Source organism: Hyalella azteca, unplaced genomic scaffold (assembly GCF_000764305.2).
Source record: "Hyalella azteca isolate HAZT.00-mixed unplaced genomic scaffold, Hazt_2.0.2 contig4450, whole genome shotgun sequence".
Classification (NCBI taxonomy): Eukaryota; Metazoa; Arthropoda; class Malacostraca; order Amphipoda; family Hyalellidae; genus Hyalella; species Hyalella azteca.
The window spans coordinates 207,758-222,128 of record NW_025934664.1 but is presented as its reverse complement, the minus strand read 5'-3'; the positions used below and the strand labels follow the sequence as shown (position 1 = coordinate 222,128).

General features: G+C 41.1%; 1 protein-coding gene across 1 annotated transcript in view; it reads right to left on the bottom strand.

Moving 5' to 3' along the window:
• LOC108670743 (testis-specific serine/threonine-protein kinase 1) overlaps nucleotides 1–13,932 on the bottom strand; it is a 33,160-nt gene extending 19,228 nt beyond the window's left edge. The window contains exon 1 of the mRNA XM_018158236.2: nucleotides 13,608–13,932. Coding sequence (XP_018013725.1) covers nucleotides 13,608–13,749 — 142 coding nt within the window. The 5' untranslated portion in view covers nucleotides 13,750–13,932. The remainder of the gene's footprint in view (nucleotides 1–13,607) is intronic.
• Between the last annotated feature and the right edge of the window lie 439 nt (nucleotides 13,933–14,371).

Sequence of the window (14,371 nt, the reverse complement as noted above, 5' to 3'; positions counted from 1 at the left end):
GTGGAGAGAGCGAAAGAGTGAAAACCAGATCTGATTCAAGCCATGACTCCATATACAGTCCGAGTGTAGGGATTTCTAGCCGTTTTCTGCGTCGTTACATACAATCCTCAACTTCAAAAGCACAATATGTCAATTAATTGTCACAATCAAGTAAAGTAGAAAAATTAGTTAAGTAGTTAAATTAACGTAGAAAATCAATTAGGTAAAGTAAAATAAAAATCGAAAAAAGTCCAGGCAAATATCAACAACATTGAACATAATTTACAGCTCCGAGCCCGTCATCACAGGAAAATGATCTAATTAAACTCAAGTACAACGAGTGATATTTTTGTCAATACAACCAAACACTAATAGGAAATCTGTCAATACTCAAATCTAAATATTTATAGAAAAATACAAGGTTTCTATTACCCAGTATTGGATTGAGACCAGCAGTGACCACATCGATAGCTAATTCAGCAGCACATATCACAGGCAATCAAGAACTATATTGGCTACCTCTCAAGAGGACGGCCAGAAGAAAATCACTTTGGAACGTAATTAATTATATGACGCGGAAATATTACGCGTGTTGCGCTTTCTCAGCTTTACGTGGAAATAATAGATACGGCCTTTACTCCTTTACTCAATCATAATGGAAAAGGCCTCAGGTCTTCATAACTAAAGCGTGTGGTGAACTGCACCAGCATTATAACTAAAATCAAAATAGCTCAAACTTCAAATTTTTACAAGTGGTACAAAAATCCTTATATAATATATATTCTCAAACTGAATCAAAGCGCAGCAAATTCATTCTTTTGAAGTGGGGCAGATCGAGTGAGAGAGCGCCCGCATGGTGAGCACGTCATGAGCAGCCCTAAGATTGAGCAGGCATCATTAAACACTCACTCTTCCATTCACTCACTCACTCATTGAGTCATTTGCCCGAGGTAAACAGCGAAAATTCGAGCCACAAAAGACCCACACAAACGACGCCGACGCGGCACAACCAAAAGAAAACCGAATCTTTACGCTGACGATGAGAGCGAAATAAGATGGCCTTTCCCACGAACCCTGATCTACTTCAGAGGCCGAGCGCGTTCCAAGGCGCATAAGACCAATTGAATAAAAATACGTGAAACTTTGAGGTGAATTAAACGTTATATTCAGAAATAATGAGCGAATTTCTATTCGTAATTATATATGTCTATTACACATAATTAAATATAATCAGTGTCCAATTTCATAAGGTGTCCGAAATTCATATCAACATTAAAATGTAAATCAAAAATCATAAAATTATCAATCGGAATTATATCTACAGTATTTAGGAAATAAAAATCGGTGCCTTTTTACGCAAAATGTTTACAATGAAATAACATTAGCTGTCACATTTCAATTAGAACGTAACAGAAAGTAAGCAAGTTCGCATGAAGCGAGTTGTTCATGGCAGAGCGCGGTTACCAGCGTCAGCACACGGGAATCCCGACACGAGATAAATAACAATCTGCAGTGATTGCTCTAGCCATTGTTACGTTGAACGGAAAAACAGCAGAATTTCCCGAGTAAAATTGAATTTTAAATGAAAATGAATCGAAGCTAGATTAAGTGTAATGTTGACATTAACGTAATTTGCATAAACACTGGTGAGGCACTAGAAAAATCTTTTTCAGATGTTAGCATGAACGCAAGAAAAATTAGTTGATCAAGCTCAATCAGCAAGACGTCTAGGTATAGTTTCCTAACATTCATGTGGATCAGCAAAACTTATATATTACCGTTCCACCAAATGCATAAGCATGAGCTAAACCTACATAAATATAAATACAATTTTTACAAGATGCATTTTCATAAGCCAGATATTACTTGCGTAATTATCAGTTTAACACATGAGACAGGCCTAAAATGATGCGCCTCCTAATAAGGAGCAGAGAGCGCGGATAAGCTCAAGGGAAGCCCAGCGCACCAAAGACTCGTCGAGGTCCCATGTGCGTTGTTTCTTGAAAGCGGAGACTTTGAAGGCAGTTTCTTGTAACGGAAATACCGACGAGCACCGCTGCATGCACCAGCAAATGGAACACCTCAAAGACAGCTGGGCACAACTGTTCCCTTCAATGGACAGCCCGACCATGGGCATGGGCAGAAAAGTGCCCATTCAGCTGCTGTGTTTCTTTACCTGCTGCCGCTTCTTCGTCTATGAGCTTCTCGGAAACAACGTTTTTTGCTCAACTGCTCTGGTTCATTTTTATTTCACTTCAATGGAAGGGCTTTGCCCTAGAACCACTCCACGTGTTCATGCTGTCTGTAGCTGACCATATTGTACGATCTTGCTACATGAAAAAAAAAATCGGGACAAAACAAACGGTCAAAGCAGAAGCATTGCGCAAGTAAACTGAGATCTTGGAGCTTGTTATTTCTTCCTTCTGCAGAATCTCATCCCAAGATTATTGATTTATATCATTATAATTGATTCACAAGACAGGCTAATCAAATTTACAGTTATGAAAATGTTATAGTAGATAAAAATTATATAAACAGGAGAGGTAATCTATAAAATTTAGTCGCAAATGCCAGGATTGATGCAACAGCCAATATACGGAACAATGATAAATGCAGGAATCTCAACCAATATTGGTCTGCTCAGCCACGCATGAAATAATTAAAACGCATTAACGTGTCAACCCCAGTATAAATGTCAAGCGTGCGGATAAATAAAAAATAAAATTTAGTTCATAACCAGCTTTTTGATCATTTATCCTGAGAATAATACAGGACTGTGTTGAGAAAAGCTTGTCAGCAACCGACGTGCTCGACCGCAACAGAACCGCAAGCATCACAAACAATGTGTTGGAGATCGCTGCTCGAACCACAGCTACTAAGAGCGACGATGTCGCACGCAGCCTCAACAGAGGCATCCCTTGAGCGCAGTAGACACTAATTAACGCGGCTGGCATTTACGCAATGCGCACTTCGACGTCCTAGACAGAAAGTACGCAGAGCGCAGGCTTGCTTATCACCGGGCCAAAGTCCAAGTACACGATTGAGATGCGCAATTTGCGTTTGATGCTGCGAGCGCAAGCATCATTCTCTCATTCTGCTCTACTAAGGGCACGTGAAGAATTAAAACTATGAAAAGTAATACCTACATGGCACACAAAAAACACTTAACTCTGTAAACAATTCGCTATAATTTGCTTAAAAAGTACAATTCGATGGATAGTGTCTGAACAGCTTTATACGCGATTCAAAATAAGCGAAGCATGATACTACTTCAGTACCTACAAACATTTCCTCAAGCTTATAAACTAGCTAGCTAGAACGACGGTCAAGAGAAAGCCATTTGGTTTTAGCTCAAGTCTGTGGGTAAGTTTGATCAGTTGCGAGTAGAATTTATCTCAAGATCAGGCCTACATGGCAGCGATCTCAGGGCCCTGGTGCATAAGAGTGAGTTTAGACACGAAAAAAGCAGCCAGACGTGTGTTTGTATTCAGCAGCAGCCTCGCTTCGAGAAAGTGAGGTGCTGCGGAGGCCGTTTGACGAAGAGGCCAGACGGAAGTCCAAAAGTAACTTGATTCAAATGGAGCGATCACATGATGGATGCATGATGCTCTTCCTTCAGAAGTAAGGCTCTAATGTTAACGCGGAACTGAGTTCATACACCAAAATACAACAATTTTTAGGATTATAATTTTTTTCTTTGCGGGCAAAATCCACCTTAATATATAGCGAGCGATGCGAGTTGACATATAAGTACGATATAACAAATTCTTACTGATTTTACAGCCAGAAACGCAAGAAATACGTTTGCTACAGCGTGTTGTATATACACTATTATATAGTAATAAAATAAAAGATTTGCATCCAATTGTTGACGAAGCCATCAATTTCTACGAGGAAATACGAAGTATAGTGTACGAACACAGAATATGGGCATTCTTCGGCATTCCGGGTAGGGCCAGAGGTTGTCGTTCTCAAAATATCGATGTGCAACACGACAGTTAACAGAAAAATCCAGGCTTGCTCCATTAGGATAGCCGTAGTTGTCGCAAAAGTCGTAAATGATAACACAAGAGATGCTATCACCACTACTAAATTGACTGCACCATCATGTAAATTCCCAGTCAAACGCTGCACTTGTTCTGATAAAACAGGTGCAGAAGTAAAATTGAATAGAAAAACATGCAAAATGATTCTCTAGCATCTACATCTCAAACGACCATAACATTCGATACGTAAAAAATATTTACGACTTCCGCGCATCAAACAACATTGATCTTTTTTGAGGATAAAACTCGCAGATAATAACGGCAACATCGACGTCTAACGGGAGTCTTGCATCGGAAGAGATGGAAATTAAGGCCACAAGCAAAGCTGGCTCGGACCGAGGACATTTTTTACAGCGAGCAAACATATTGCAGCAAGGAACTTCTTCCGACTAGAAGGTGTGGTCCACAGTTCACAGCTAGCATGATTGCTTCATCGTATTTTTAGCCCCCAAGGTTACAAGCCACCTTTGCAAGGAAGCCGTGGAAAAATCAGTTTCAAACTGGTAGCAGAATTTCCCGAAAAGGTTTATCAAATAAATCGTCAAAGCAAGTGTAACTATTACAAAGTAGAAATCTATACCATCTCTTCTTCCTCATACGCGTGCAATGGTGACGACTATAATGAGCCTGACAACGTTTTCTAAATAAACCTGTCACACCAGTCGCAAGGAATAAAACAAGCTCACTATATTGAGAAAGATCGCCAGCTAAGTTGCAGCTTTTACGAACGTCTCACCACAAGACTGGGGCAACTGGTGGCAGGGCAGGCGCGTGCGATAAATAGGTTAAGTCGTTGGAAGGCTTGCGACACCTCAACGAACTTAACTGCCCGCACCCGCAGAACCGAGATCTAACTATAGCGAGCAGCAGACTTGCATGATCATTGATGACTCATGGCGCGAACAGTTGATCACGAGTTCTTAGTGGCAGTGACAAGCGACTTTGAGCTAGCAAGCTGCCGAGACAGGCATGTGAATCATTCGAAACTTGAATTATCTTCAGCAAGAGCCAGCGTTTATACGAATAAGTTAGTCAGCGGAACGCACTCTCACTTCAGGATAACTGATATAAGCGCATTACCGAGATTTAATTCTAACCGGCATGTGTCTGCTAAATTTATAGACTCGACCCAGTTGAGTCAGTCATTTGAACGAGGATGATTAATTCATTAGTAGATTTAACATTGCATGCTCTGATCTACAGCAGATATGTCTATCATCGACAGCTGACTATTATTTTTTTTTGTACGTGAGAGGCACAAATTAATTACTGTGACAACCACGTCAGCAACAATTATATGAGGCAGGAAGTGTGAACACCCGGCATGAATGCTTTAGGGCTTAGGCTAATGTGGAAATATAAACTAGCATGAGTTCATAGAAGCAATGGGACATCGGAGTGTCAATGTAAGCATAGGTAATTGTGAGCTCGTTAATAAGATTGACAACACTTTGGAAATGAGCGTTTAATGAGAGACTTGTAGTATTAAGCAGCTCAAATTCCACGTCAACTAACAAAATTTAGCTAACTTATTGAACCAATGACTTTACAGCATCTGAATTTTGCACAGTTAACCCGTAGTTGCGATTCCGATTGTCGTTTTCTCTGAATAAATCTTCGAGAAATGCTCGAAGTTTCTTCCTGACCAAAGCCCGCTTGTACTCACTTCGATGTTCTCATTTAGCCGCGAAACCCAAACAAAAGAATCGTTTGTGAGGGCATGAGGTGCAGCTGGCGGTCTAACCTACACCCGTAGGCCTAAGCTGGTGCAAACTCTCACCGTGTGTGTGAGGGTCACAAGAGCGCCCTCACATTACCAACACAAGCGAGGGAAGTTAGGCGTAAAGGCGTTACAAGAGCACGCTACGGCGTCCCCCTCACTTACTCGCGTGTACTGCCACTCAAGCGTACAACTGCAGAAATACACAATTATGCGATGATAAATAGACTTTAGAGTGAAACACAAGACTCGGGAGGAAATAACTGACCTATGGAATACCGCGGATCGCTTGTAACAGCAATGCTAATAGTAACACAGTAAAAAGAAAGTAACACGATAAATTTATAACAAATGCCCAAATGTGACGACAAATGTGTTCTAACCTTATGCTTTCAAAGGAAAAACGAATTCCCCAAAAGGACGAGAACCTTTGAAAATCATTTAAGATCCAAGATTTAATGAAATCCCTGAACTGGAAATCGTTGACTTAGTAAGTCCCTGAATAAATAAAAAATACGCTGAGGACCAAAGCAAACTTTCACGCGCGCGTGCGCCGTGGCATTGACACACCTCGGCGAGGCGCGCAAGCAAAAAAGGCGCGAATGCGCACAACGGAGCTTTGATGCCCAAACTGCGCAGTATACGCTGCGCATTCTAGAGCAACGTTGCGTATTCTCGAGCAAGGCAGCGCAGCGCATTCTAGAGCAATGTTGCGCATTTTAGAGCACTTCAATGACACGTTTCTCTCCAGATAATTTTCCTAATGGAGAGCCATAACGTTGATTACAAGGCTGCGAGGTCGAGGTTAGGGGAATCCCGATTAATGACCAACACAAATGAGCCCGAAAAAAGTATTGAAAAATGTATAAATAGCAGATTATGTATGCAGAATTTGATGAAAATATTTTCATTTAATATATACTATCTTAATTTTCCTGAAATTACATCAAGGAATAACACGAATACGTATAAGGAATATGAAGAGAGCGTCTAAACTTGCTAGTGGCGCGGGCATTACGAAGGATGACGCATCGTTCATGCTAGGCATGTTACCATGCGAGGCTTGCGACGAGCGTGCAGCACAAGGGCACGCTGCGTAAATGGCATGTAGACACGACTGGGGCATGATGTCATCATAGCCTCCCACATGGCATGCCCGCATGGCTGGGGCATCATGTCATCATAGCCTCCCACATGGAATGCCCGCATGACGGGTATCATGTCATCATAGCCTCCCACATGGCATGTCCGCATGACTGGGGCATCATGTCACCATAGCCTCCCACATGGCATGTCCGCATGACTGGAGCATCATGTCATCACAGCCTCAAATAGCCAGGTGCAATTACGCTGACAAAACGTCACTTTATCGTTTACAAGTACACAAATAGAAGAAATATCACATGCCCGCGGGACACCTGAATTTACGAGCGTCTTCAGTGTTACTTGTTTTGTAAAAATGTAAAAAAATCGATGTTTTGGTATAAAAAAAACTGCATCAAAACTTTTCAAACGCTGTAAAACGTCTCAACCACTAGCAGCGGTTTCTTTCATCTGTGTAAACAACTCAGTCAGGTTTTTGTCAATGGGCCAGAGCAAAGAGCGAATGAGCGAGTGCTACAGAGTATAACTACGACTTGGCATCGAAATTTCTCCAGCGACGATCGAGCGAATGGGTTCACGGAAAGAGAGAAAGAGAGTCAAGCTACCAATGCACACGCGACCACAAACCTTCCCAATAAAAGAGGCAGATTGCTTGCGTGCTACTTGCAGGCCGATGTATTGCGCAGCAAGAAAGCAGAAAGATATTGCTAAATATAGAGATAATAACGGAGGTTTGGAGAAAACTTTGAATTCGATAAATACTTTACGATTTAGCGTGGTCGGAGAAAAAGAGCGTGAGTGGAGTTGACAAAGAGAGAAGTGGGCCATATGAAAGTGAGTGGGTGGCAAAGTGAATGTCAACACTAAGAAATCGATAGATAGATTTCTTCGCTATTTTCACCAACGCACTGCACTTCATTTGTGGATCTCGTTACTCAAATCAAAAATATTGTGATTATGTTGAAGAAGATAATTTTAGAAGATTTTCAGCGCTAATATTGCATAAGCATTAAAATATACGTAAACGTGTCCAACATCATTTCGATGAGTTGTACACATTTTTGAAAAAATAGCTGAATAAACTTGTTATTGCAGGAATTGTGCAAAATTTTTGCCAAAGCCTATGCTTCGAGGACCCAATTAGCGATGACGACGCGCCGTAAACGGAGCGAGCGAGCGCGCGCGCGCGCGTGGCAGTGCTGTGAGTGGGAGTGGTGGTGTCTCTCAATCCTCCCACTCACCGCGTTGTGCCCCCTCAGTCCTCCCACTCACCGCGTTGTGCCCCCTCAGTCCTCCCACTCACCACATCCCGGGGTACGTGGGCACCATGAGTGGAGCGCGGCTTGGCTGCGCAGGTTATGCCCATAAATGGTAGTTGGTAGAACCTTAAATGGTAACGCGGCGGTACTTTATATGGACAAGAGACGAGCGTAACGCACTTTCCGATCTGGCGAGGATGCGAGGTCGCTTTTGGTCATCGAGCTCTCATGAACTCGAGACAGAGTACGTGGATGGAACTGTTGAAATATGTCTTACTGCAGACATTACTATTTTAATTTGTAATTGGGTAATGTATGAGGCGAGTAAGTTGCCAATAATATTACGTCACATTTATTTTTTATTTCAATTCGTTGAAGATTATCGTAAGTTGCCATTCTACATTGTAAACAAATAGTCACAAGCTCAAAAAGCAGATATCAATATCATTTAAAATGAGTTTTTATTCTATATTCCACATTTCGTGGCCCCAAATCACCAGACAATCGTGCTCGCCCGAACACACCCAATGAACCGAGGCCAAACAAGCCGCGTGGGCACCGCCGTGCGACGTGCCAGGAAATTCATGCGCCTCGGTCGCGGAATGAAGTGCATTTCCGCACAATCTTTGTCTGGCTACCCAGACAAGATCACGACTGCTGAGGGCGAGGCTCTAGAACCACCACAGCCACAACCACCACCGTCGCACCTAAAGCGACAAACCCATGTCTTGAAATCAACGCCTAAGAATGCCGCTACATTTTTTTCTCTTCGGTGGTGTGGTTTCCTCTCGCCCAATTGGTTCGCCTGCGCGCTAACAAACTTCCTAAAAAGGTCCGTAGTTCACAAAACAGAGCTCGATCCTTCTTTAGTGTATCAAATTGAAACGGCACGAAAATCCTATTTGACCGACATACATATGTGATGAAATTCTGAAAAGACTATGTAACAGTGAGAGCTGATAAGGGTGACAGGTTCCTAGCGGTTTAACTGCACTGATTACTGCATTGCTTTGACAAGACAACTTCAGGTCGATTTCAGCATCCAGCTCAACCTCCAGTTAAGAAGCAAAAATTATTCATTCTAGATCAGTTCAGAGTGAATAATCTTTTCTACTATGACGTTTCCGAAGTCTGTCTTAGAAATAGGCAGCTCCCTTGAAGGCTGAAGCAAAAGCTACCATAAAAAGAGACATCCACGCCCACTTGCTAAGACGTGCTCGGCTACACCCAAAACGGAGCTCGCCTTTCATGGAGTGTTTTGGGTACAGAAAACGCCCTCGGAAATGTTGACAAATAAGGCCATCTCGGGACACCAGTTTGTACTCAGAAGCTACTTCGAGGAGCAGCATAATATTTATTTATTCATGTCAACAATACACGTCGAGGTCGCACAGTCGCACAGCATGAGGACTTTCAATCTCAACTTAACAAGGTAAAACTAAACACTAATTTTTATTCGTTAACAATAAATTGTATGAGGGAATGTATATTACACATGGAGAATATAAATAGAATGCGGAAGTTTTCAGTGCTGTGTTATGACAAAGGCTTGACTCTGAAGCACAGACGTGTTGTAATTGACTGTACGAGCTCCCACAACAAAGTTTGAAGCGTTTTGATGCAGATGACAGCCTTGATACACTTGTGACGAGAGCACGTGTGTATATAACGTACTTCTCACGGCCACAGCAGGCTTACGCATGCTGTGCACGTGTTCGTACCCATAAACCCAAAGGTCGCAAGGCACGAGATCTACATAAATAATCTCGATGATAATATGAATACTAAAATGAATAGAAATTCTAGTATCATGTGCGCGAGCATGCATACGTTTCATTCTCATGCATCTAGTGCTCAGAGCCATGAGAGAAGGCATTCATTAACAACTCTTCATCTCACACATATGCGCACATGATTATACACGATGAGATTTGAGTGATGATATTCAACGAAGGTCAACGAAAGGAATAATGTTGTGCGTACTTTAAAATCATATTCATTACCAGGTCAGAGATGCAAGAATTTCACTAAATAACACTTTTACTTCTACAGGAACGACTAATTGACGGGAAGGAATCTTAGGGTCAAGCTAATACTTCCATTCATAGATATAATTATTTAAACAATTTAAGGGTTGAGCGAGCGACTGAAAACAACAATAATATTAGTTAGCCTGCTGCAGCGCACTCAGAGTAATGAGTGAGACATTGTATTAATAACGATACACGTATTGCCCTTACCCTGACCGAGTTTAGCTCGGCAGAAGGGCGTATCACAGCTACGTGTAGAAAGTGTGACGCTTATTTCGACGCTATGACGCACTAATTTTTCTGAGTGCACGGCGACGTCAGAGATCGCAACGCCCACGTCCTCCGTCCAGCGACCTAACGTAAATTGATGACGCGAGAACGCCCAGCCTGAGACGCCCACCGCACCCTCTCAACCACAACCTCATCAATTGCCACCATTATTCATGGCAGTAAACTTCTCCCACTCCCACCATGCTTGAATAAACGAGAAAAATTACTAATCTCGCCTGAAGGCATCACGCGAGAGAAATTTGAATGTCGGTTCCGGCATGAGGTTTGATTGTGTTAGTTTTATGTCGTCATTCTTAAAGAAGATATCGCACATTTTATAAATCGATCAGCATGATCATAATAAATGCTAGGATATTTTACAAATGAATTCGCTGCTAACAAATAACTAATAAATAATTTATTCGAACACGAGTTCAACGCTCGATCTCATCAACAGTTTGAGTCATGAGTCAAGTAAAAATTCGGTGAAGTAACTAAACCTGTCTCATAAACACAAGTTAGAATACAAAAATGCCAGAAGTCAAGAGATGTCAGAGGTCGAAATTGTAATACAGACATCATCATAAAATTTTGAATTTATCCACGTGTAGCAATGCACTCATAGAGCATGGAGTCATCGTCCGCTGATCTTTCACCTGAGCTGCAGGTCGTTGCAAGCAAGTCCCGCCAATATTATCCTGCTATGAGAGAGGAGCGGGGATAAAAGAGCGCGAACTCGCGCGCAAGAGAGAGGGAGGGATAGAGCGAGTGGGGGTGAAAAGAGCGCGCGCTAGGGAGAGTTAGAGAGCGCACAGGAGGAGAATATACGGCCCACCTCCGCCCTGTCTCGCCGCCGCTGCCGTATTAAAGGGAACGTTGCCATAGACCGCCAGCGAGACGACAAGCACAAGCCTAACTAGTGCAGAATGCAAGGTATGCGCGGGCATTGTAATTGAGAACTAGTTTGAAAATTTAAATGATCTCAGTCAAAACAAGCGAGAGAAAGAAGCAAGAGCGGGAATGAAGAGAGAATAGGGAACAAATTAAACTATATAAAGTAAAAAGGATTTCGTGAGGGATCTAAAAGAGAGAAATCTCGTGACCAAATTAAGGATAGGAAAGAAAAAAGATCTCGTATCTTAATTCAGGATCAGTAGATATCCTGGGACGCAAAACAAAATAAAAAACTATAAGTAATTAACGACTTACCTCAGAACCAGAAAAGAGAGAAAGAGGGAGAACTCGAGACCAAATAGTGAAAAAATTGAACATAAAAGTGAAATTTCCTTGCTGAACTAAAGACTAAATAAATAGAGCTCGAGGTAGAAAAGCTTATCCAGTTTACAAGGACGAGCTTGACACAAGTGTCGTTGAAATTAGGCTGAAGATAACCACACCTGGGCTCAGACGAATGCCAGATCTTTTGACACGTCATTTGAAAAGGATTTTATAAGGCCTTTCATTTTTAAAAGTAATCTAAGATGCTACTCATAACATCTTACTATGAAACGATATTAATAAGAAGGCACGTTTTACGATTAGTTTTTGAAATAAATCATCTATAGAAATGCACAAACAAATGCTGAGATTGTACGAGCGTCAGCGAAAAAATGGCTCAAGTACACCTATACAATATAAATCAATTACTGATAAAATTAAAATAATCGTGAAATTAAAGTATTGAACAGAAGTTCAGAAAAGTAAAATGACGCTCTTATCCAGAATATTGACCATGTTACCGACTAATTTATTCTCTATCTTTGACTTTTACTTCTAGAATTTCTAAAATTTTATAATGAAACATAATCCTTATGCCTTAAACAGGTTCAGAAATTTCTTCAACTTAATATCCAATTTCTCACGTCGCCTTTTTCACAAGTGCAAAGTATCATTGATACGTACTCGTATTGACATAGTTGAAAAACTTACACTTTCACTACCGAAAATGTGATAAATAGTCTGCATAGTGTACTCTAATTTTAGAAAGATCTTCACTTTAAGGGCTCTTTTACCCTTAGAGGGTGTTTTACCCTAAAAGGTCATATTACCCTAAGAGGGTATTTTACCTAAGAGGTTACTTTACCCTCGGAGGATATTTTACCATCAGAGGGTAGTCTACCTTTATCGTAGGTATTGTGGGTACAAATTATGTGATTGCATCGCTGAGACGAGCATGTGAGCAGCCTAACGTGAGCAAGAGGGAGGGAGAGCTGGCGAGTGAGAGGCGCCATGTACACAGATCGATAGACGTCCATCCTTGTCGTGAGCGCGCCAAGCTGCGCTCAACAAGCAGTGGCATCAACTGCACAGCGTTATCATCACAAATGAACAGCATCATTTTCACAAATTCATAGCATCGTCATTTTCACAAATTAACAGCATCAACATTTTCACAAATTCGAAGCATTGCGATTTTCAAAAATGTATGCATCATTATTTCTACAACTGTACCTATAGCATATTAATTTCCGCCACAAAACAGCATTGCTTTCAGAAAATTTGCAGATAATTTCTAATTGTACAGCTTCAACATAATGATAATTTTACCATTATTGATAGTTTACAACATCGCTGTTGCTAAAATTTACTATTCAATTGATGCCAACACATTATTGGAAGAAAATGTTTGCCTCTGTATGTACGAAGTCATTCATGTAGTGCGCTCGTAATCGTAGTAGCGTATGAATGGTGTAAAGCGTCAGGCGTAACGATAATATCGTGCGCGCTAGCAAACGTTATCACCTCATAACTAGGTCAAGAAAATCCCCCAGCCAAGAGTTCGTCGAAATTGAATAAATAATGTTCGTCAGTGGAAAATTTATACGGAAGTTCATTTTGTATTCGAATATAGAACGGAGAGTAAAAAAATTATTATGTTGATGAACGGAGCGACACGCGGTTACGTAAGTACTCAATACTCACCTGCGAAAGTTGTGATATAGTAAATTGATCAAATTCAAATTGTTATACACATGAAAAATGCGTGAGTTAATTCGAGCTCACATTAGTCACGCTATAATTTTATAGTACATAAATTGCTCAAAGTGGAAAATATTCAAAGAGATATCTGAAAACGTTAAATTTGTACTTTTTTGTTTTCCGTGAAAATTGTCTTATTTGAAAAAATAAAAACAAAAATCATACAGCTAGTAATGTGGATAAAATTTGCATGCATTCGGATGAGAAGAAAAACACTAACCTCGAGACCTGTTGGGAAAAGGAGGCTTTTGCGCTGAGGTAGCCCCCTTGGTAGGAGGTCTTTTCTGAAGCGAAGGAGCTTGAAACATTTCTTCTGGTGCAGGAGGCAAAGTGCTCGATTGTGGAGCCATATTCTGCACCATCGAGAAGTTTTCCACACACACAGCCACTTTTAAATAATTGTTGAATTCAGTTTAAGAAGCAACTCTGGTATTCAGTCACAGAACATGAAGTCAACAGCACTGTAATCCATAGACCTGCAGATCAGAGCAGCACGGTACCATGCAACCACGAGTGCAAGACGTAACTGAACTTCCCGTGATCTGTAGAGCGCCCACATCTACGAACGCACTCGTTGGATTCATGCGCACTACGAATCCAAACACATACACTCTCTTACGACATTATTTGTTTTGCATTACGTCTAATTCGAATCGTTTAATCCATTTTCATTATAGAAAGATTTTCTGGATTATTTTAGACGAATTCCCACTACAGAAGAGAGAAAAACTGTGAGCGACATGTATCTAGATTCATGCGCGCAATATTTAGTCTGGCCTTTCTGAGCTGCGGTGCGGTCCATGACGTCGGTCTGTATATATGTCGCCTGCGACAAGAATTCAATACATTCAACTAGGGCTGCCAACATCCACATTGTTTTGAATTTGACCAGCGAACGGTGAAAGTGCAAGATTCAACTTTTTGTCAATGCTGATTCAAATAATTAATAATTTCAGGAAAATTGAGTAAACTTCAGTATAATTT